General features: G+C 34.7%; 2 protein-coding genes across 20 annotated transcripts in view; one reads left to right on the top strand and one right to left on the bottom strand.

Moving 5' to 3' along the window:
• LOC125674859 (tumor necrosis factor alpha-induced protein 3-like) overlaps positions 1-26430 on the top strand; it is a 50176-nt gene that overhangs the window by 16128 nt on the left and 7618 nt on the right. For 3 of the 16 annotated variants that reach the window (XM_048912183.2, XM_056158424.1, XM_056158422.1), the window contains exon 2: positions 9179-9244. In XM_048912183.2, the coding sequence (XP_048768140.1) occupies positions 9179-9244 (66 nt within the window). Of the gene's footprint in view, positions 1-1882; positions 2049-2899; positions 2998-4763; positions 4807-7263; positions 7291-8190; positions 9049-9178; positions 9245-25474; positions 25497-26277; positions 26412-26430 lie in introns of those variants that run through there. The other 13 variants (XM_048912182.2, XM_048912179.2, XM_056158419.1 and 10 more) reach the window with 11 other exon arrangements.
• On the bottom strand, positions 3169-26299 carry LOC125674861 (fatty-acid amide hydrolase 2-A-like). 4 transcript variants are annotated; one of them, XM_048912217.2, is made up of 9 exons: positions 24190-25094; positions 21346-21580; positions 20895-21086; positions 19778-19997; positions 18450-18659; positions 15907-16026; positions 15400-15554; positions 15178-15276; positions 3169-4480 (listed from the first exon to the last, which is right to left on the bottom strand). In XM_048912217.2, exons 3-9 carry the CDS (start codon positions 21084-21086, stop codon positions 3884-3886), a joined length of 1593 nt encoding a protein of 530 aa, XP_048768174.2. In that variant the 5' UTR covers positions 21346-21580; positions 24190-25094; the 3' UTR covers positions 3169-3883. The 4 variants fall into 4 exon arrangements, with proteins under 4 accessions (XP_048768174.2, XP_048768175.2, XP_048768178.2 ...); XM_048912218.2 differs by lacking the exons at positions 21346-21580; positions 24190-25094 and adding an exon at positions 26237-26299; XM_048912221.2 differs by lacking the exons at positions 21346-21580; positions 24190-25094 and adding an exon at positions 25113-26246.

Below are 26430 nucleotides of genomic sequence, written 5' to 3'. Positions count from 1 at the left end.
TATTTTCAGAATGATTTCCACAATGCCAGTTTTATTTATCCGGTCATCCCATAGTTTACAGTAATGATATTAGAAGCGCATCACGACATTGTCCAGCATATATGCAGGTGAAGGTAAAGCATGATTAACCATTGTCTGGTGACCATGGCATTTAACCACGTTGAACGCAAAGGTTGCAATATGAAACGTTTAAAAGCATATACGTAGGATTTCTTTAACATTCGGTCACAAAAAGCAATGTACGAAAATATATCAACAGCTAGTAAATGCATTAACAGGGATGGAGGTGTACCTCAAGGACCTCTGTTTGGGCCTCTTTTATTTTCAAATTTACATGCATATCAATCATGTTGCTGAAAACTTGATAACTATTTCCTTTCAGTATACGCTTCTGACTGAAAACTTACATTCTACAGAGAACAATGTTAGTAATAACCACGGCCTGTATGTTTAGGAGGAATATTTTAAAAGGTTTCTAATTCAAAAGCTTACTGTTTAATTAGCAATGTATTTGTTTTCTTCCCATCAAGCGCAAACCAATTGCGTCGATAATTTTTCACACAGAGACGTTGCCCGACGTCCTGTTCTGCATAACTACATTGCATGCTTTCATTTATCTCTCTCACATGTGAGGAACTAGAGAATATATTTCGAAAATTAGTCTTTTGTCTTGCCCGTGTGGCACATAAAGTGCACAGATTCCTAATCTTAAAAACGATTTATACACCAAATCCGGAAAAAATTAGTTAAGTAGTTACCAAGAAGAAATTAAAAATGTGCAACTACCTGTAGATGTGGACAAATTCCAATACATGTAGGTCACGTGAAGTGAATCAGATAAGAATATCTAAAGATATTGACAAAATGATTTTTTGTTCAAGGTCAATATCTACGATGCAGAGTCAATTCATATTCCCTTATTCTGATCAATCTAATTCAAATTCTGTGGTCTTTATAACGCTCTATTTTGCCAGTACAACCTATCATTGGGTCAAATGCTGTCTGACGTGTTTCATAGGCCGTTCTTGGCACACTGATTTTGACTACATATAACTCCGTTTACCTGATCAAGATATGTCTCACAGCGGGTGTGACCGGTCGACAGGGGATACTTACTCCTCCTAGGCACATGATCCCACCTCAGGTATATCCAGGGGTCCGTGTTTGCCCACCTCTCTAATTTGTATTGCTTATAGGAGTTATGAGATTGATCACTGTTAGTTATCTTCACCTTTCATCAATCAGAACTTAATTCTAGTAAATGTTGAAGATATATACAATAATGTTAACATGTTTCCAGGAATGCAATGTTCAGTGTCACACACTGGATTATTGTAGACCTGCCCAGTACCAGAGGAAAATAGTTATGTAAACTTTAGGGGAACAAGTTCCGACAACTTACTAGTTCCTCTCCTACAGGTATTACAATATGTCATGTGAGATATTAATTAACAGGTAAAATGTACAATAATTAAGTGAATCTTTTAGTGTCATTTACAAAGTGAACAGCTGAAGAAAAACAGAATTAGAAGCGAACATCAAGACTTATACACTTTATGACACCATGTCGCAAGACAGCGATTCAAATGTTTTGTGAAATTACTTGTATCGATCTATTTGTTGTATATCTACGTAGCCCAGTGGATAAGGTATCGTATCACTGGACCCCAGATCTCGAGTTCAAATCCGCTAGTGCATATTTTGCGTTATTTATTGAATTTAACTTCTTTTTTTTAAATCATGGTTTTTTCTCTCTCCAAAATTGCATATTTTTTTTTTATGTTTTTGACATTTGTACTCAATATACACTTGTATATCATCATATCTCTCATGATTAAATCATTTCGTGCTGATTTGATAATTCAACTCAATTCAAGGTGTAATGAGCCGCTGAATAAGCTAGAGTTGCGGCCCTTGGCCGAAAGACCTCGTTTCAGTGAGCTCCGCAAATGATGTGCAATATCCCCCTTTAAAAAAGTGTGCATGATGCTGGAAATGGTTCGTGACATTTAGGAGACACATACTGTGTGAAGAAAATGATGATAAATGTAAGTCAATTTTATCAATATAGTGTTTTATGTTTATTTGATGACAACAACTCACGGCTGCACCATTATAAGTCTATAAATGAAGTCCATAAAACGTGTCCACAACCATGTGATTATAAACAGCTGCGCTGTAAACTGTTCTTAATTGTGTTATTAACTGTGTAATAAGTTATTCAAACAACAGAGCACTGACAGACTTTTCCATACCAGTTACTACAGTATATCTCTCACTTAAAAAAATATTCTATTTCCTTTACACTCTTTGATCAAATTCATTCTCTCAAAACTACACGTGATACTAGGCACAGTGTGCATCTCTCTCTCTCTCTATATATATATATATATATCCTCGGGTTAGAATAGGTCCTCAACACCCCTTGCTTGTCGTAAGAGGTGACTAAATGGGGTGTATGGTCCTTCGAAGGAGACAGCAAAAATCGAGGCCCCGTGTCACGATAAAGATCCCCCCTGCTCAAATGCTATAAGCGCCGAGCATAGGCCTAAATTTTGCAGCCCATCTCCGGCAATAATGACTTCTCCATAGGAGTAAAATAAAATTCTCAAGTGGGACGTTAAATAATATACCACCCACATACATAAATCTCATTGAACACACGGTTCCTTGAAAAATAAACTAGCAGTTGCCATTACATGTATTTGGCTTAAATCGGTTTTTTCTTCAAACTATTTTAGGCATATATAAAAACAAATGACTTGTTATAAAACATACACTGTAGATTTTCCATTTCATCATGTTCATTTTAATACTAGCACATATAATTAGTTAGTGATGCATGACAATTGGATAATCCTAAGTAGGTCCATATTAAACGATATCAAAGTCAGTTTTAAAACAGGAAGTTACATGTACATGTATAATTCATAAAAACATAAACTGACGTGAATGTCAATTGGTTTTAAAGTGAATTATTCAATTGTATGGTATACGGTAAGCATGTGAATTAGTTTGGCTCATTATTCATCCTCGTCGTTAGTGTGTTTCATTTTAAATTTTCTGTTTACCTCGGTAGTCAAGGTGTGCGGTTTACATTCTTACATAAAACGATCTCTTTATCTCTGTAAATGATTCGTGCTCGATAATATAGACACAAACGAAAAGTCATTATTTCAGTTTAATTCATTTCAAACACACAAATAATTCTGATCAATAAATTAATTAATACATATACGGGACTAATGCTATCATCTCAAGAAATCAATCAAACGCGAGACTGCTAAAAACTAAAAAAAAAATAACCCCCATTATTTCCCCGTTATCGAATCAGCCCATGACATTAACTACCACTTAAAGAGTTACATACATAGCCATGCTAAATATAACAAGTAGCCCTGTTTTAAAATTAGTTCATTAACAAAGGGGACAAAAACAGAATTTTACAGAACTACAATCTAATCTAAAAATAAACACAGAACACATTTTAAATTTCGACACCCTTTTTGTTTCCCGTCATTCTTTCGTTTAATCCGTAACATTCGAGGGGAAGAAAGGAGGGGGTCTAATTTTTAATTTATGGACGTACCATTAAATTCGAATATATCTAACAAAGTCTACCTTCCAAACACTAAATCAAAATTCCACGAGTATGCCATTGATAATTATAGAGTATTTCATTCACCACTTAATGCTGCAGTATGCTCTGTTCTCCAAGTCTTGTCTTAGACTGATCAAAGCAAGTCTTTGTGAAAATCTTGTCTCACATCAGATTAAAAAAATGTAAATCCGGAACAAAACTCGCTTTTTGAAATAAACCTAAATGCAATTTGACAATCAATCATAAATAAACTACGTACTGTTCAATTTAACATTTCTATCTTTATCTTTTCCCATCACATCCCGGCGGAATCCAACCGCCAAAAACTCTTTCCAGAAACACTGCGACCGCGATAGAGCACCGGTCGTTCATGGGGGTGGATGCAATCTGTATGCCCAGTGGCAAACCCTCCGAGTTTAACCCTAGCGGACATTGGGTAACGGGGTAAGCCAAAGCATTAAATAGTCCGGTATAGGCAAAATTAAAAGGATAAAATATAGGCTCGTTATGATAAGGGGCCACCTTAGGATGGGTAGGGTATAGCAAGACCCCATTACTTCCTAAAACGTGTTTAAGTTCCTCGTCTAATTTGCTAAGAATTTGTACATTTTTCCTATTGGTATGTGGTGTTAAAGCCGTGAGGCCTTGGGTCAGCCCTAGTCCGATGGCTGGCAGTGTATGATGTGAACGTCCCAGTAACCATTTCAGCAGCTCCACAAGACAATTAACGCGACCGTCAAAATTCGCCATATAGGTCGCGAAGTCCGTTCCTCCTGACAGCGCCATTTTTGCAGCCCACATTTCAAAAGAATACTTCACTTTACTTAATTTCAGTTCCTCCACTTGCACCCCTAGTGTATCCCGGAGATAACGAACGACCTATAATAAACACAGAACAACAGCTGTAAATTTTCCTTAAACTCAACAAATAAACCTTGGACACATTCACACAAAAGTTTCAGAAAAAAATATGCTGTGTGGTATATTTTAACAAAGGCATTGTAATATAAAATATGTACAAAGGACAGTGACAAAAAACGGAAGCTTGATGACGACAAACATCCTTCCGCCTATAGAGAAGAACATGTCTATTCCATTTACACAAAGTGAAAATAAATACATATATAAAAATCAATATCGTTTGCACACAAGTCTTTAGCTGTGATTGGACATGAAGATCCTGGCATATCAAACTGATATATACTGTACGTATTCTCAAGAAACAATTTTTTTCCTATAGCGAAATTTCTTTTCGGAATTATGTCCCTTCTCTGTTTTCAACTTCATGGTTAACACGAACCTACATCTGCATGCAGTACATCAGCATGTTCTAGTATTACACTATTCTCTTTAGAGAAGTCGAGAGGCATAGCCTTCATCGACAAGCTATGCCTCTCGACTTCTCTAAAGAGAATAGTATTACACTAGCATCCTGTAGCATTGTCCAGCTTTTGAGAAGATTTTGAATCTCTCTAACATAAAAATTTAAAACCCCTATCGAGATCCTACCCGAGCCGGTCACGATATGAACAAACGAGTATCACGGTGGGGTTGTTTGGGGGGGGGGGGTGTCTTTTTTTTTTTTTTTTTTTTTGATCGAACATTGCCCTTCCTATGTTGTCGTTGTTTTTGACTTCTTGTCTGAAACCATTTAACCAATATCAACCAACATTTGACACTAAGTACGTGTACCTGCATTTTTAGGGGGGGGGGGGGGGGTTCAAAGTTGTTCAAACAAGAGGTACTGTGAGCAATGTTCACTAAGAATACCCCCCGCTTACCCCAATCTCACAAAGGGTGTTGTTAATAGGTATAAATTACCTCTTTCCTGAGTGTAAAAATATGATATGCCTTTGTAGAAGAAGATGGAAGATATAGTCCGAACACATATCCATGGTATAAACCTATACTTTTGACCTTGAGATCAAAGGTCAAGGTCATAAAGAAGTCATGAATGTACATGACACATAGTCTCATGGTGGTACACCCATGTATTATGGTATGACTATGTCAAAACCCTATAATCAATTTTGACCTTGAGGTCAAAGTTCAAGGTCATATAGGTCATGAAGGTACCTGACACATCCTCTCACGGTGATACACGTATGTGTCAAATATGGTATGCCTATGTCAAAGAACAAAGAAGTTATGGCCCGGACACGAATCCATTGTAAAAAAAAAAAAAAAAAACCTTTAATTTTGACCTTAAGGTCAAGGGTCAAGGTCAGAGTTATTCCTATATACCCCCAGAACTTCGTTCGGGGGGGGGGGGGGGTATAATGAAGGAACGGGGAAGGGGAGAAAATTAGGAAATACATGTACATGTATATAGAGTGGGATGTTCAAACAAATCTCCCCAGAATAATTGGGCTCGAAAAGCCGTAAATGGGATACGATAATGAAGTTTGTTCAATCATAATAGAATGCATAACAGTTATTATTATTTTTTTCAATTAGTTGGTCTTTTGGAGACCATTTTAGGTGATACATGTACACATCACTATCGCTTTTCGCGGGGGAAGAGTGAGTAACTAATTTAGTGTTCTTAATTTCTCCGATATGTCCTATTTTGATTTATAACTTACTTTATTACATCACGTCACGTTTGCTGTGCGTAGAAATGTTCATCGGTCAGGGAACTGCCATGCATTGAAACATTTCCCCATGATTTTTCATAACTATTCATGGTTTCATAACAATTACGTTTTGCTCTGATGCATGGGTTCAGGAAGAGAGGGTAAGAGGTCAAAGGCCACCCTAAAGGAGCAGGCCCACGAAGGAACAAAAATCAGACCTGTGAAATGATCAACATTAAACAGAAGCTTCTCAAGACATTTTTAAAAAATATACATGATAAAAAAAAAATCTTCTTCCTGTGAATAGTTTATTTACAGGGAAGACATTTTTTTTTTTACCATATATAAATTGATGATCAGTTGGATTTCAATCACATAATATCCGTCATGTCACGTAGAACACTCTAGAAGATTATATTGGAGATTTATCCCCCCCCCTCTCTCTCTCTCTATATATATATATATATACACATGTATATATATATATATATATATATATATATGATAAGTATATATATATATATATATATATATATATATATATATATATATATATGATAAGTGTCTGTGGGACAAATGTATCTCAAAGGTTTGTTCAAGTCCAGGTTGCTCCGGGACGTGTGGATTATGGATTTTTCAGTTGTTCGATTCACTCCTCCAATCATGGAATTTATCCCCCCCCACCCCCATATGGCTAATGACAATTTATCTTTCCTGGTTATGAACTTCTTCAGTGCGGACTTGGTAATTTTATCTGTTTATTTTTCATATCTTTTGTGCACTTGATCGATGACGTTTAAGGTCACACACGATGTTACTCAATGATATATAATTTTCCGTGACATTTTGCCATTTTTGGGCATCGTCGTATCATGTTCATATAAAGAAAAAAAAACTTGTGGGTTTATTACTAGGTTTGTTTTAGAGTTAGCATATTTTCACAGTTCCTGGTTGTGGCAAGTAATAATGTAAAGTAAGCTCTTGGGTATTATAGAAGATTAAGGTTGTATATATAAACATTTACTGATATATCTTAGTAAAGAAGGAAAGAAAAAAATTTGGATCAATCGCAGATCGAACCCTGGACCCTTGCATTATTTGATGGACAGTATAGTAAGATGATTTAACCACTGAATAACCCGGATACAAAGTTTAGTAATATCACTACGGAGTAAAATTAAAACTCTATTAGAAATCATTCAAGAACTCTTCATACCAAGGAGGTGAAAAATGATTGAAAAAAAAAAAAATGTCAGTCGCGTGTTTCTTGTAAAGGTATCACACCGGTAATTATTTTCACTATATATTACTATAGAGGGGAAAAAATCATTAAAAATCAGTTTACAAAATTGATGCCGAATAACGCAGTCAGACACGTTCTATGTTACCTATCTCGTCTGCCGACACCAGAAAAACAACACCCTACGCGGCATTTTCGAAAAAAAATTACCCACAAACAAGACTACCCTCAAATCCACGTGTTTTTCACATGTGTGTAAACAACCGGAGTGCACCTCAGGAAGTAGCCTCAGCTACCAACAGCAAGTAGTTCCTTTGTATACACTTGATTATTTCTACAAATTACACAAAGTTTCCTCATCAGGGGTACTAAAATTAAGAGAAAAGAAGAAGAGGAAATGAGAAAAATCGCGCAAGGAAAAAAAATATTTCTTTAAATATATGGAACTACAATTGACTAAGTTCATTTTGATTGGACAATTATGTGATACCTGTATAAATTATAATATAAATCATTATATAAATGTCTTGGTAGTTTTTAAAGAGAGGTTTGTCAGTACATGTATATGTGTGTTGTTTCATTGGATTATACTATAATCATACTTTGATCAATGGATAATTTTTGCATCGAAGAAATGATGAGGCATAGAAACTCCGTGGAACAAATTTCGAAATACAACATCCTTTGTAAACCGAGCCTCTTTGATGAAAGCGCTACCAAAAATAGGGCAATGGGATCGGTATATGACTCTAACGAGAAAAGAAGACCAATTACATACGACATTTATCCCTATACATGTAACTGAAAAAGCTGTTTATTCGAGGATACAAACCTGCATTAAACGCTACATAAAAAAGTAGAACTTTATATAATTCTGAAACATTTCCCCACATTATAAAACTGTTTTATTTGCTTGTTAACACAGAGGTCAGAAGTCAACTGCTATGTAAACAAACATGTCTGTCTAATATAAGTTATCATTACTATTGTAAATATTGTATATTTTACATTTTGCACAGACTGAAAGTCGGCTGTGTTTTTTCTGTATTTCCCGTAATACTTATATACATAATACATTATATTATGACGTCACAATCATCTTTTAGCGTAAATTTATATGATTTGGCGCTTTTGTTTAAAAAACAACAACATACATGTGTACCTAAACATGAATCAATGAAACCAGTTGAGTTATCTTCAGCTTCGGCGTTCTGAATTTTCTTACACGATTATGTGAGTGGATATTTACTTATATATATACATGTAGGTAAGTTGTGAATAGGCATGACGAATTATTTCTCTGTAAGAAGTGTGTAAACAATTTAAACCCACTAAGACTAAATATCATTAAACAGACTACATGAAAAGACACGAGATTAATCATACGAGATCACGTGGTGCATTAAATCGACATATTTCCTAAACGTAAACAATTTGAAAAGCATTGTGTCAGTTGAAAACAAAGGGTTCATGAAATACGTTATCAAATGGCCCAACCTTATTTTGGGACACTCACACTCGCTAAGTATTATACTATCTGCGGGATCCCCCCAGTTTATTCCATATCTACGACACTTATCCCTATACATACAACGGAAAAATATTGCCTTTCATATTCTAAAACTGCTTTTGTAAGCATTTGACCAAATCTTTGTCTGATCTCTTAACTCATTTATATAGGTTCATTTCAAGTAGGTGTCTTCACATACACATGTTACAAATGTATTATATTTTGTACTTTCTCTTTCTTATTCAATTTAGAAAACATTGGAATCAGCAAAATTTTACTGTGAAGAACCTGATTTATACAAATGGGCATACGAAGAGGTGAGTCTTTAATTCATTTATCTATTCTGTGGGGTTTTTTTAATTATTATTATTATTTAATTTCATTTTAATAAATTTTAAACAGTTTGTCTTGACACTCTGACATAGCATAGTAAATAGTACTTAGACATGATTAGGTAACTTATTGAAAACATACCACATAACTTAACAATGTATTTCTGTGCAGCACTCCGGAACTTAAAACTTAAAGGGGCGTTAGCTGTGAAAGTGATGGCAACCATTTTTTCTCAAAATCTCTCAATGGCATAGGAATACATATCAATAACTAATAAAAACATTTATTTTGTACAAAAACAAGAGAAACCTAGAAATAAAACTACATTAGATAACAGCTTTTAGTGTAAAGAAATATATAAGGAAGAATCATTGTCTTGCAAGACAATAATTATTTAATCATCAAAATCACATATTCATGTACCTGTTTTGAGGTTAAAAAGTGCTTGAAATAATTAAATAATGGTGTTATTACTGAAATATATAATATAGAGCAATTTTCACTGAATTCAATTTTTGGCAACAAAATTAAAGATTCAATTAAGTTATTCATAAATGTATTACTGGCATTCCAAAATGAAAAGATCGTATACATTGGAGGTATATCTCATTATTATGGGTTTTTCATGCAGTCTAATAAATACAGAATTGTAGATCTCAGGGGGAGGGGGGGGGGTCATTGTATTCATTATAATCTATCTATTTACTTCCTATAGACCTGAGATCTACACATTAATCCCCTATGAAAAACGTTTGATTTTCTGCACACATTCATGTCGAGTACATCAGCATATATAGAAATTGTCGCTTCAAACACTTAGTAAAAAAAAAACCCAACTACTAACACATTTTCTCGCTTACACTTGCGTCAAGACATACTAAAACTTCATCAAAACCCTACTCGAATTGAAAACTCTTATAGATAGCTTCAAAACAGTTCTCCCGTGTGACGTAGTCATGATACATCTGTATACGTATACTATACGCAGGTTGCCCGTCAATTCGAACCCCGTGACGATTATCCAATGAATTGTCCTTTCCAATGCGACTCTCCTGCCTCTATGATGTCTTTTAAAACATACATGAAAGTAACTACTCTACACATAAAATAAAATTTCTTGAGTGTTGAAAAGCAATTCAACTACAGTGTATTGTATGGAGTAACCGTAACTTTTATATAATATTCAATTCTATATGAGCCATATTTTTGAATGAACCTAAATGCTTTCATCCGAAATATCTGATATGTTAAAACGGTTATCACAGGCAGGGTTATTTGTAACCACAGAGCGCAAGTATTGAAAAATCACGGGTGTTGGAATCGACCGGTAACTCACATGTACATCTACCTGCACAGTAACATAGCTACGTAATGAGGCGACTTTTCATGCTGGCGTGAATGATCCGTTTGAAGAAGTCTTTGATAGAAAATTCAGGTTTAAAGTATGCCTTGACACAAATCTAGTGGGAAAATATGTTAGGAATTCTTAAATGTTAATATTTTGAGACAGCGAATTAAAAATACTGTGATAAATGTACAAGACTAGAATCATGTGCAGAAAAACTCGCTCTGTAAATCGAAGGTTTCTATAAGGGGTGGATCTATAGCTCTGTGCCCCCCCCCCCCCCCCCCCCCCCCATCAAAATTCCCACAGAGAGCTACAGTTCTACAGTTATTGAAATATGCAATATATAAAACACTTTATTAGAGTAGTTCTTTATCTACTCTTAATTAGTACATGTCTGTCTTTCATACAGGACTTACATAGAATTTAAATGCAATGCATTTTTCATATAAATTTTAGAATCAAACTAATTTTGAAGCCGTCTAATTTAATTATGCTGAGCAGCTTCATGGTGTATTTCACATGATTTTCCTAGTAACGGACAAGAAAAAAAAAAAAAAAAATGGGGAAAAGTGCAGATATTTTGAATTTTAATGAATGTTCATATCTAATATTTCAATTAAGGAAAAATTTATTTTCGTTGTAGTCTACGGATGACTTTTCATTTACATTTTGCTATAAAAACATGTGTCTTTTATACACCACAGGGAATTGCAAAAATACAAAAAGAAAAAAAAAATTAAATAATTTATTTATTCATTTAAAAAAGTCTTATTTCCTATTTAAACATTGCGCTTGTTGTAAACAAGATACATTGTAAAAGGACAGTGGACCTCATACGTCGCACAAAGTAATGCGAGTTACCTAACTCTCTGTTACCCGGAAGTTTGTTATTTATTAATTCAAATATACGTGATCGTGATAAAACATGTGTGCGAAAATTAGTAAACAAAAAAACAACAACAACAAATCAGAAATATTCTCAGTTGAAACTTATGTTATGAACACATGAGAGCGATCAGTGCCCTGTTGTTGACAATGAATGTATCCGCGTGACACATACCACGCCCTCTCAATTGAGAATGTAATTATTACTCAGATCCTTATTGAAACACGAGAACTAGGTCAACTGCTGAACACATTTTGATTGTGACGATCAGGCGCGCCCTAGTATACTTCTACCCGCCAGACGTTTGGTTATGACGATCAGGCGCGCCCTAGTATACTTCTACCCACCAGACGGTTTGAACTCAACCCCTCTGATCCACATCTTCATTTTGTTTTTAATGTTCACTATACAATCATGGATTCTATTGTATCTGGGGGTTTTCGGGGGGGGGGGGGGTGTCAATGTCATTTTGTGCTTTTATTAAACAGTTTTACAATATGATACAGCCCTGCTGAAGTCTGAATTTAATTATTTCAAATGTTTGCTGACCAAAAATCTAACTCGTTATAACGAGTTAGTTATCTCGGTATAACGATTTAATATCTCGTTATAACGAGTTTGTATCTTGTTATAACGAATACTAATTCGTTATAAGAAGATAACTAACTTGTTATAACGAGATATTAATTCATTATAACGAGATAATTAACTCGTTATAACGAAATGATTTACTTGTTATAAGAAGATACTAATTCGTTATAATGATATACTAACTCGTTATAACGAAATACTCACTCATTATAATGAGATACTAACTCATTATAACGCGATAAATAACTCGCTATAACGAGATACTAACTCATTATAACGAGATAAATAACTCGTTATAACGAGATACTAACTCATTATAATGAGATACTAAGTCAATATAACGAGATATGTAACTCGTTATAACGAGTTTGGTTTTTTTTTTTTACTTGTTCAAATATGAGCATATCCGGCTTTCATGCTGTATAACTGTTCTAGAACACGAATTTCATCTAATTTTCACCTGTTTGAATTCAAAAACTAAATTACAAAGTTTGCAACATTCAAAACCAACTTATTCAGACTAGCAATTTCATAACAAATATTCTAGTGAGTGTGTAAATCTCACAACCATTTAAATTGGCAAAACCCCACTTTCCTTGAAGCTTTTGGACAACCCTCAGTAGTATACTTTTTAAACTTTTTTTCTGATTGCCTTTCACTTGTCTTTTGACACCCCCCCCCCTCTATTGCTAAAGAAATATTTAGAATCCCTATAACCCATACACCACTTGATAACTTATCAGTAAACTCCTGACACTGTAGTGCAAGGGAGGAATGTGGTCTTTTTACTGACCATACACTGTTTTACTGTACAAGTCTGGGATGTTCTGCAGAGGGGGATCCAGGGATTTGTGAAAGGGGGGGGGGGTGGTCTAGCACTTGATCTTTCACGTACTTTTCACAACCTCCACCCTATTCTATGTACACCCTTTTGCTGGTGTACATAACATCTTTAGGGGGATTTTGGGACAGTTTTCTATACAAGATAAAGTTTAGTTTATTTACTACTTGTTTCCAAAGTTCTAGTCATTTCAATTGCCATACTCAGACCTTATTTCGCGATGGAATAAAATAAGAGCTGTTTAAAGGTTACTCCCAGTAAGCCTCGGGGTCTGGGTGCCACCTAGACCCACAGAAGCTCTGGGGTAAACGGTGCAAAATCCTGCTATCTGAGCATTTCCTGGCATTTCTTTTTCATTTTCAAACTGTCTACTTCTTAAACAAATCTTTTATGTTACATATACTTTCTAAGAATTCTTAAGTGATACTTGTATCTGACGAAAATATCGTAAATATATACGTGTATATTTATCCTAGAATTAAATGATATACTAGTGTTGATAAATTTAAATGATGCAATAACAGGTACATGTAAGTATCCACCTATCATATCATTTTGACTCAAAACTCATTAAAATTGAATAGCTCTTAAACGTTTTGGTCCGCAAAGGGGGGAGGGGGTCCAGACCCCTGAATCCCCCCCCCCTCCTTCCTTCTGGATCTGCCCTTGTTCTGACATTATAAAAAGGTATTTGAATAAGACTTGAACAATTCTATAAATGACAGTAAAACTGCTAAGTATAATAGAGAAATAGAATAAGATACAATAGATAAAAAAATCCACGAATTTTCACAAAATGTATCATATCAGTTTTGCTTTGCACTTTAAAAAAAGTGAGGGGGGGGGGGGGTGAACAAAGCAGTGTGGGTCCAAACGACATGCACATGCGAGTATACGAGGTGAGACCAGAAACCCTGTTATATGTCAGGTGAGACCAGAAACCCAATTAAGGTGGTTCATTCCTCATATGAAGTACATGTATAAAGCATACAGCATGCCATCGAAAATGTGATACAAGCTCTCAATTATTTTAAATGAATTTTTTTGTGTTTTTTTCCTTTAAAAAGTTTTTTTCATTATTTGAGGAATAAATATTTTTAAACTGCTGCTGTTCTATAAGATGCATGCCAGGTGGTCAAATTTCAAAATGCTGGTTCATCACGCCCCTTATGCTGCCTTGTTTAGGAGTGATCATGGTGCAGTGTATGACACACTAATGTAAAAACCATGTGTCTTTCCTGCCTTCATCAAATTTGTTCTGGCAATGGCATCATTTCAAGTATCATTAAAAGAGCTTCACACACCCTTTTAAAGCTCCTTTCAAATGCTGAAGAAAAATATTTCCTGCTTTTATACTCATTATTATCATAGTTGAAGTGTTTCAATTTGAAGTGCTTGCAAATCAATGTTAGTGAAACTACAATTAATATATGCACACCAGTATACACAACAATAGCACGTGTTTTATAATTTTTATCTATGAAAGAAACCAAGCCATTCCTCATGTAATTTCTTAAGAGCAAAACATTAAAAAAAAAAGAACTGACCCAGTTTGTTTTAAATGATAAAAAATCATTCCAATCCCTTTGTTGATATTTTCATGTACTATATTAATTACACCCGGTTATAACTGACCTGTGACCAGGGGAATTTGAATTGTTTCCCTTTACTAGTTATTTGTTTTCAGGCTGTATGTATACATAAGTTTTTGGATTTATTGATGTGTAAATTCTCGTTTCGCTTTATTTTTGCCCATTCAAAACAATTGTGATAAATAACATTGGAATTATAAAAGCACAAACCCAACAACACCATACTTTCTTAAAGTGTCGGATCTAAAAAGATCAGTGCCTCTCTCTCTCTCTCTCTATATATATATATATATGTATATATAATGTATTATATATTCCAGGAATAGGTATAGAAAAGTCTACACAAGTAGAAGTATAACAAAAATATATCACAGAGAACATACTCAAAGTCTCTTCAATTGGAGTTCTAAATTTCCAAAACCAGAATTCACAGACAAAGCAATGGTGTCTATATAGTCTCATAGACACTCCTGTTACATGTGCAGTTCACAGTGGGGGGAAACAATTGATATACAAAAACAAAAGCTATACAAAAACAAAAGCTATACACATCTAATTTCAAACTGCACTAATTTAAGAAATGCACTAATAGTCTATTTGATTTCAGTGTTGAGAAATGTGCTACATTTGATCGCACTCATTTACAGAAATAAACTCACCCTGAGCTGTGCTTGTTTGATTTCTGGTTCCACATGACTGACTAGAACACTGCCGCCGTCGTCAAACATTGTAAAAAATTTCAGTTTCATAATATCCACCTACAATTAACAAATTTCAGTCAGATTCAGGAGACATTGTTTTCTACAGCTATATAACTAAATCTATTACAAATCTGCTAATGACTAAGGAAGCAATTCTGTACATATGTATACTGAAATTGCCTTTTCATCCAATCTGGCTAGCTGAGCCTCTGGTCCTGACATGACCTTGAGAAGCGGTAAAAGGTCAGTAGAATATCTGCACATGGGTCCAGTGGTCAGTAGCTCCATATCTTTGCCAGTTGGCAAGGGAAACTGGTCTTCGTTTGGAACCAATCCTACCAACACAAAAAAAAACCTCTCATACATAATGGCTAATATTTACTGCATGTAAGTACACTAAAATATCTAAAATGTACTAATCCTAACAGAAAATAATCTTTCTGAATAAATATCCAAAAATATGCTTATATAAAAATATTACTCACATGTTTCTTACAACTGAGAGAGAGAGAGAGAGAGAGAGAGAGAGAGAGAGAGAGAGAGAAAGAGATTCATTCAAAGCCAACAATTTGATATCAAAATGCTGGAGTATATATTTTTTTTTCCTGTGCAATTATTGCATTTTTAAATTCAAAACTATATATACTTCATCAAATTGATACTGTATTAAACTGTATTAAACTTTACCAACTGATGGTTTGTGGCCGAATATTCCATTGAAAAAGCTGGGCATCCTGATACTTCCTCCGATATCTGACCCCAGACCAATCACAGCGGCCCCTGAGGCAATGGCACACCCCTCCCCACCTAAAAAAAGTTATACAGTTCACAAACAAATCTGTTTGAAGTTTGATTGAAATAAATACCAAACATGACAAATGAAAGGTGAAGATAACAAACAGTGATCAATCTCATAACTCCTCTAAGCAATACAAAATAGAGAGTTGGGCAAACACGGACCACTGGATATTACCAGTCCTTCTGATAAAATCCTCCTCATCACGGACCCCTGGATATACCAGTCCTTCTGATAAAATCCTCCTCGTCACGGACCACTGGATATACCAGTCCTTCTGATAAAATCCACCTGGTCTTGATCATTATGTGAATCTAATATATGTAAAGTGTGGGAACAATTACAAAATAAAATCTGACTTTAAAAACTATTTCACCTGTCTGAATCAGATACAGGTATGTCTGTCCAGGATGATTCTCAGCATAATAAAAATGAAACATATGCCCCCCACCCCCACCCTCCCTGTTAAATACACTGTAAATATATCTAGGAATTACACCTAGGGTATTAAAACTTCTGGAGTTTGTATCAATCTAATCATGCAGTTATAAATTCACTGTCATCCAGAGTACAACTTTTCTTCTTTCAAACAAACTACTAAACATCTGACACTGTGTAAAAATGTCTGATCAATAACTTCACTTTCAGGTTTTAAAAAATAGGTAATGGATTACACTATGGAAGCAACCCACACAAAAACTCTATATTTAAAAACGACGAGTTGATTAAATAACTGACAGCTACCTGGCAACGTGATATCTTTAATGTATATTTCGAAACATGGATCATTGACATGTAGAACGACACTATAATTAAACCTTGGGTATATTAACCTCCTGTGAATCATAACCTAATTCACAAAATCACCGTCCACCCACAATTCTGTTTACCCCAGTGTTATATTCTAACTTTTAAAGGGAAATCATGACTAATTAACGAGCTTCAGCCCCTTAGTACAATTGCATGTCAGATTTGTAATACACGAACACATCATGTAGATGATTAACCCTTAACAGACAAAACTGATGAAAAAATTCCCGTTTTGAACCATTATTATTCATTGTCAGCTGGAATTACATGCATTCACGTTTTCACAGCAATTTCATCCAAAAATAAAAAAATGATTCAGAGAGAAGTTGTACTAAATTCATAATGAAGAGATTCGAAAACTGGTGATGATTCCGGCACCTAAATTTAGCGTTCCTCTCAAGTGGTTCATCAAAAAGTTTTAGAGTATTGTCAATTCTTTTAGAAATATATTATCATTATCTAATTTATACTCATCGACGCAAACCACGTGTGAAACAGAATGAAGCAATAACCTGTGGTATGCAACGATGATTTCTACTTTGAAGGAAATTTATGAAAAGAAAAACGGTCGTACCAATCAGTACTCCTGAATTCTAACCTTTTTTGCACTTAAAGATCTATTTTTGATTTATTTGCATGAACTACTTGTGTTTATTATTGGTGTCTACACAAGATCAGTGACACTAATTGAACATTACGTCAAATCAGTAAATATTTATGTCTTCTAGTGATAAAAACATGAAAAAAGTGTAATGCTAATTAGATTGGAAATACATGTATATGACTTTTTTGCACTTGAAATACGCAAATACTCATCACACAGACATTGAGAGATGAAAGAGCATAATTGTGAATCATTGTCCAATTAGAGACTAAATTGTTATATAAATCTCAGGTACATGAATATAAACTTCTTTGAAAATGGGTGCTCTGTGTGGAAAAACATAAACAAAATCTCAATGAATTTACACTTGAATTGGACACAGGTCTAAGTTTCTATTACACTGTATTTATGTCAGAAATTACAAAACTGAAACAAGTGTGGGAGTATAAACATTGACTATATTTTAGATGAAACAGGACTGATAAAATCGTGCAGATATAGAGCATTTCAATCAAACAATCCTTCTGCCACAAATTTAATCCTTTGCAAACCCTTTTAAAGTTTAAAGTAGAAATTTCAACTCCTATCCATCCTTCCTTGTTTGATTATCTCTGTGATTTAAATGATAAAGATTTCACATCACTCTGACAAACTGATTTGACACGATTACTTGAATTCCACAAGAGTACCACAAACACTTACAGCGAACACACTTAATATTATGATGAATTCACTCTTACAACGAAGTGATTTTCATTCTCGGTAGTTTTGAAACATATCATTAATTTATTGGATAAAATGAATTCACATTTATAACGACTCAAAATTGTTCGTCCCTAGAACTTGGCAGTAAGCGCGTTTTACTGTACAGCTGGGTGGACGGACTCGTCGAAGAATAAATAATGGAAATGACCACACTGGGAGTCAAAATGGTGACCTTTGCATTGCGAGCCTAACCCAGCAGACCACTCAAGACCCAGTCACCATATGTAAATTAGACAGCCATACGTAAATAATTACCTGAGCTCCCACCTACGATGCGAGCAGTATCGTATGGATTACAAGTTCGCCCATTTAGTCTGTTAGCTGATTCATACCACATGCACAGTTCACTAACATTTGTCACCATGTATGGGATCATTCCCGCCTGTCGTAATCGTCTGACAACAGGAGCATCCTCCGTAGCCTTGTAATCCTTCACTATCACTAATCCCGACGTCTGGGGCATCCCTGTAATATACAATCCATCAGGAGAGAAACAGTAGTACATCAAATTATTCTCATTTTAGAAGACTTCAGGGAATTTCATTTACAGTCAAACCTCATTATCTCGAACTCGATGGGACCAACAAAAAACTTTGAGATATCCGAGGATAAAATACTTAATATTAATAAAGCATAAGTGGTTGGGACTTCCGAATCACTTCGATATATCCATGGTATTCGAGATATCAGTGTTTGAGATAACGAAGTTTAACTGTATTTCAACTTCCATATGTTTCTGGTTTTATTCTTACAAGTCACAGCTTACACAATTTAAAATTATGCAGGAGGTGGTTTACATTTATAATGGTGAATATATAGTTTTAAATTAAACATTTTGTCACAGTTCACCATCAGTGGCGGATTTAGAGGGGGGGCGCAGCCGAAGTGTGCCCCCCCCCCCCCTAAAATTTTCAAATTTAAGGTAAATAACGGTATCTTGTTTTGGAAAATGTAATAAACAATAAAAGAAGCAATAATTTTTTCCACTCCCAGAGAAATAAATGACACAATCCTTTGATTTCTTGAATTACTTTATTGGGAGAACTTAATTTTTTTTGAAAAACCCCTTAAAATTTGGGTCATTTTATTAATTTCACCTTATTAAAATGATAGAAAATAGTACAAATGACTTAATAGGAGAAATGTTTCAAGCCCCATAAAATCTGTAAAATCCAGGACCCACTGCCTCATAAAGTGGTGTCCCCCGTAACCACAATTCCTGGATCCGCCCCTGACCATTATTCCCTATATCACTCTCAAGTCTGGTAATGTCTCCTGCTTTAATCCTCAATATAATAGTAAGCTACACTTTCTCTGAGAATTATACATTTCACACATTCTAGAACCTCTCAAAGAGTTAAAAAAAAAATGAATAGAATACTGCAATGGACATCTTTAATGAATTCTTTTCAACATTGCGGGTTCAATTTCAGCAAGTGGGGAAGTGATTCTCAAGATTAATTCTTAATGGTCTAAAGGTCATAGGTGAAGGTCAGTTACTAGTGTATTTGTGACAGGAGATTTCGCTTTAGGTGGTGTCTCTGATCTTGTATCAATAAACATATGAATAGAGCAGTGTTTACCTTTCAGTGCAAAGGCCTCTTTAATGGAAGTTGGTACACCTAGGAATGGGGCATTTTCTGGGGAGTATTTCTGTACTTTCGTTCTGCTGTCAAGAATTCTGTCCACATTTTGGGCTTCTTGCAAAGCTTCATCGAACCTTTCTGCAACAATGAAGTTACAGTCCCTATTCACAAGTTTTGCTCTCTCTATATAAGTCTGCATTACTTTCTCTGCAGTGATCTAGAAAGAAAAGTTTTGTCCTCTCTATATATAAGCCTGCATTAATTTCTCCACAGTGACGTACAAAAAAATGCATAAAACACTAAGCCTATCACAAACTTGTGACTTTTTGCATGGAAATCCATAAACTTCAGTTAAACTGTAAATTTCCTCTTTTTCAATGTTTTGAGATACCCTCACAGGTGAATTTCATATGAATTGCTGTTATTGTGAAATTCACATGAACATTTTGCATGATTATATAATATATAGCAATAGTCCATTATCACCTGCATATGGTGTTTATAGCTCTCAACTGATTCGATACCGCAAGAGCTTGTTCTGCGCATGATCAGTTTTTAAATCAAGGCAGATTACTGACAAACAAGTTGATGGTGCAGGGGTTTCAACAGCCTTGTTTAAAGTCAGTATTTCGCAAATTCTCTGTTCGTTATATTGATCTGGTTTGCTAATACAATCTATCATTGGGTCAAATGCTGTCTAACTTGTTTCATACTGGTTGTTAGGCCGTTCTTGGCACATTGATTTTGACTACAGATAACTCTGTTTACCTGATCGGGATATGGGGCTCATGGTGGGTGTGACCGGTCGACAGGGGATGCTTACTCCTCCTAGGCACCTGTTCTCATCTCTGGTGTGTCCAGGAGTTTGTGTTTGCCCAACTATCTATTTTGTATTGTTTATAGGAGTTATGAGATTGATCACTGTTCATTATTGTCACCTTTCATAAACCACTTATATCAAACCAGTCCTTTAGTAAGCAACAATTTCGATTTTTTCATTCCTTTATTGTCCTCGAGTTATACAACTCTTCGGAATACAGTACTCCCTGAAGTGCATACAGTCATGTACTATGTTACGCTATTATTTGACAAACATGTCTTAAGCTATTAGTACCTCGCGTGATCGAATTTTCTTTGCCAATTCAACAGCTGACATGAGACATAATGGGCTGTCAATGGGGTCCACGACTTTGGAGGAGGTCCTGTAAATCAGGCTGAATATCAGCCTAATGACGGGGCACAAGATTCGCCCCACTACTGTCAGTAGGGCATACTGCACCAACCACATCAGATGGGTCACCTTCATCTGCAAACGGACAATCATATACTGTAATTCACATGAAATATATTACAAGCAATACCACAAGTATTTGAAGCAATTGGTATTATTTATCAATACACACATGCATGCATGCATGCACGCACACACATGTGCAAAGAGCACTGGGTTCCAACAACACTAGATACCTAAAAGCATTGGTCCAATAAGAGGATGCAAGGTCCGATATAAAAATTATATATGCGCTGAACCTTTACCAGATTCTAAGCTCTATCTACATTTGTACCTCTTGGTTCAAGTCCACAACACTAGAGCCATATTATAGGCCTTTGTGGCCGAGTGGTTAGAGCATCGTGCTCTAAATCACATGGCCTCTCACATCTGGTCGGCGCGGGTTCGAATTCCGCTCGCCCCGGTAAGTGAGAAAGTTTCCCAGTTTACTTTCGGAAGGTCGGTGGTCTCCTCCTAAACTCATATCTGGGTCTCTATTCCACCAATAAACACTGGGCGCCACCAAATAACTGAAAAATTGTTGAGTGTGGCGGAAAACATCAGTCAATCAATTAATCTATTTCTAACTAATTTAAGTAATATTAGCTCTATAAATCTGAAAATTTTATTTGAAATTGTGGTAAAATTGTGCTATTATGATAGTTTTGTATGTAACTAACCAGTCATGATTGATAAAATTAAAACTATTAAAATTGAAGATTTTATCACAATAAAGATTTCAGTTCTATTGAATATATAGCATCACATATAGAAATCAAGTTTTGTACGGGAAGACAATAATGTAATTTTACTTCATTCAGAGCCTCTGGATAGGTTTTCTAACACAAATATCATTAACTAAAAAACCTTATTTTTCTGTCATTAAAATAGTAAATCTCAAATTTGCAACAAAAAATTTCAACACCAAAATGACAGATCTAGTATTGCTTTAACACCCGTACATTAGTTATACATGCTAATGACAGCTAATATTGCTTTAACACCTGTACATTAGTTATACATGCTAATGACAGCTAGTATTGCTTTAACACCCGTACACTAGTTATACATGCTAATGACAGCTAGTATTGCTTTAACACCCGTACACTAGTTATACATGCTAATGACAGCTAGTATTGCTTTAACACCCGTACATTAGTTATACATGCTAATGACAGCTAGTATTGCTTTAACACCTGTACATTAGTTATACATGCTAATGACAGCTAGTATTGCTTTAACACCCGTACATTAGTTATACATGCTAATGACAGCTAGTATTGCTTTAACACCCGTACATTAGTTATACATGCTAATGACAGCTAGTATTGCTTTAACACCTGTACATTAGTTATACATGCTAATGACAGCTAGTATTGCTTTAACACCTGTACATTAGTTATACATGCTAATGACAGCTAGTATTGCTTTAACACCTGTACACTAGTTATACATGCTAATGACAGATCTAGTATTGCTTTAACACCTGTACATTAGTTATACATGCTAATGACAGCTAGTATTGCTTTAACACCCGTACATTAGTTATACATGCTAATGACAGCTAGTATTGCTTTAACACCTGTACACTAGTTATACATGCTAATGACAGCTAGTATTGCTTTAACACCTGTACACTAGTTATACATGCTAATGACAGATCTAGTATTGCTTTAACACCTGTACACTAGTTATACATGCTAATGACAGCTAGTATTGCTTTAACACCTGTACACTAGTTATACATGCTAATGACAGCTAGTATTGCTTTAACACCTGTACACTAGTTATACATGCTAATGACAGCTAGTATTGCTTTAACACCCGTACATTAGTTATACATGCTAATGACAGCTAGTATTGCTTTAACACCTGTACATTAGTTATACATGCTAATGACATCTAGTATTGCTTTAACACCCGTACATTAGTTATACATGTTAATGACAGCTAGTATTGCTTTAACACCTGTACATTAGTTATACATGCTAATGACAGCTAGTATTGATTTAACACCTGTACATTAGTTATACATGCTAATGACAGCTAGTATTGCTTTAACACCTGTACATTAGTTATACATGCTAATGACAGCTAGTATTGCTTTAACACCTGTACACTAGTTATACATGCTAATGACAGATCTAGTATTGCTTTAACACCTGTACATTAGTTATACATGCTAATGACAGCTAGTATTGCTTTAACACCTGTACATTAGTTATACATGCTAATGACAGCTAGTATTGCTTTAACACCCGTACATTAGTTATACATGCTAATGACAGCTAGTATTGCTTTAACACCCGTACATTAGTTATACATGCTAATGTCAGCTAGTATTGCTTTAACACCCGTACATTAGTTATACATGCTAATGACAGCTAGTATTGCTTTAACACCTGTACATTAGTTATACATGCTAATGACAGATCTAGTATTGCTTTAACACCTGTACATTAGTTATACATGCTAATGACAGCTAGTATTGCTTTAACACCCGTACATTAGTTATACATGCTAATGACAGCTAGTATTGCTTTAACACCCGTACATTAGTTATACATGCTAATGACAGCTAGTATTGCTTTAACACCCGTACATTAGTTATACATGCTAATGACAGCTAGTATTGCTTTAACACCTGTACACTAGTTATACATGCTAATGACAGCTAGTATTGCTTTAACACCCGTACATTAGTTATACATGCTAATGACAGCTAGTATTGCTTTAACACCCGTACACTAGTTATACATGCTAATGACAGCTAGTATTGCTTTAACACCTGTACACTAGTTATACATGCTAATGACAGCTAGTATTGCTTTAACACCTGTACACTAGTTATACATGCTAATGACAGCTAGTATTGCTTTAACACCTGTACATTAGTTATACATGCTAATGACAGATCTAGTATTGCTTTAACACCTGTACATTAGTTATACATGCTAATGACAGCTAGTATTGCTTTAACACCCGTACATTAGTTATACATGCTAATGACAGCTAGTATTGCTTTAACACCCGTACATTAGTTATACATGCTAATGACAGCTAGTATTGCTTTAATACCTGTACATTAGTTATACATGCTAATTTACTAGATTACTTTTCAATTTACAGTACAGCATACCAATCCTATTTTCCTATGCTCTATATGCACCCTTCATGGTAGAATAATCCATCATTTCACTCAGACAATTTGAACTCTTTGATTGGTTAAGTTTCTGTATCCTCCTGCACAAGACAAGGGATGATCTCTAACAGTGCGGGTAATGCCTGATGATTATCTGACTTTCATCATTCTTACGACTGCTAATCCTGTCCCACAAGTTTTGACTCCATGCTTTTTTTTTCACTGTGCTAAACTATCTATAAATACTGACCACAGTGGTGAAACATGGAGCACATTTTCCTGTACACCATAATCAATAAGTATACTCTCTAGAAAAACAGGGTAGTCTCCCTTTAATCCCACAGCTTCATATAATTATAGTCTATAAATCTATTTATCAAAGGATCAAAACAACCTCCTGTTGTATCTTTAAAAAATCTTACTGAGTACAAGTTGATTTTTGCACTGATCACTAATATTATTAATTAATTTAATAGTTGCAGATCTGTAGCTCTCTTGAAAAATATTGCGACAGATATTTTCTCAGCGAGATACAGATCTACAACAGGAATCACCCCGTCCTCGTTTCAGAATAATCATATCACTCATTATATCTTCACGCTTGTGGATCAGCCCATTGGATGAATAGGTCTTGTAATCAAGTCATAATTCATTTGAATATCATTTAGTAACTTAGTACAGTAAATTAATTCAAAAAGTAAATTACTGAACATAATTAATTTTTCATTTAATTAGTGTATTCCTCTGCTGTGAATCCTAATGCCTTTCTGATCTATGATTGGAATATTGTAAAATCCACGATTCCCTCAAGCAAATTATTTGAGAGATGTGCATGAAGATTCCTTCCTCATTCGATATGAATGTAGTCACACACCAGTCTTTTAAGTTGCTTATATGTGTGTACCAAACATATCACTTACGTTAATTTTTCCAAATACATGTATGCTGAAAAATTCTGATGGAAGGAGAAACCCAACAGATAATATAGGAAATGACTTTGACAGAAGGAAGGAAATATGGCCATGTCAAACAGAAACTCAATTGTTTCTTATTTGTCAAATTAATCATTTCATTCAAAATGCCCTACAATCAAGGAATCTTGAAGTTGTATATAAATAGAAAAATAGAACATTAATTTATGAATTGAAGTATTACACACATTTTACAAAAAAACCCACTATGCTCTAAATATAATTATGTGTGAATTAATATTGTGAATGAAAATCCAAATTCATATCGAGGTCTATTAAAGTTGTACAAAGTACATTGTGTCTTCTTTCAGGGCCTATAATTGTATGCACAAGGTATGGAATTTTCAATGTATTCATAATGAGCTTACTGTACCAATAAGATATATAGAATACTTCAAATATTACCATATATAGTAAGCCTACCACAGTGACTGTATACAAATTAAGACCAAATTATTTTCATTAACATATAACATAATAACCAAAAGTTTTAACAGCATATTATGAAATTATGAGACATGTATATATATACACGTGTATTTATATAATTTAATTTTGTGTAATATCAAATATATAATTGATATATGTATGATGAAAAGAAGAGAAAAAAGAAAGATTTCTCAAAATGTTTATCAAATTATCAAAGTTTAATTAATATGAAATATGGAATGCCAGCATTGCAAAATTTCATAATTAACATCAATATATTAGGCCTCACAATTAATATCTAGGAGTATTTGAAAAATGATGAATAGGGGATGTAAAATTTGTTGTACATAAAAATTCGACTGACATATTGATCGTTGATTTACTGTGTTGACAACGACTGTGACGTGCAGCGTGTTGCAGGCCTACACGAACGCATGACCTGATGAAGCACACCCGTCGTGATCCCGTGACCCGGTTTCATGACAACAATTTAGATTGATATGTCTTAAATCGCAAGGTGTATGTTCTGATAACATCTTGTTTAAAGAAGAAAAAGAGACTATCATAAAACAATGGTGTATATATAGGTATACTGTATTGTAAAAAATATAAAGTTACTGAACGCGAACGCCAGTTTTTCTCACCTTAGCCAAGTAGACTATGTTCAAGAAACGAAAGTAAAAGTACCCACGTGATAAAGATAGCCAATCAAGGGCAAAGCATATCTAAATCCAGGGATTCCCCTTTGGAAATTCCCTCAAATTTACAAAACAATAATGGAAGCAGGCGTAATTTCCGCTTGTCACGTTTAACTATAAGGTAAATTTTAAAGCTTTAT

This window comes from Ostrea edulis, chromosome 3, assembly GCF_947568905.1.
Source record: "Ostrea edulis chromosome 3, xbOstEdul1.1, whole genome shotgun sequence".
NCBI classification, from domain to species: domain Eukaryota; kingdom Metazoa; phylum Mollusca; class Bivalvia; order Ostreida; family Ostreidae; genus Ostrea; species Ostrea edulis.
This window is presented reverse-complemented; position numbering and strand designations above follow the sequence as displayed.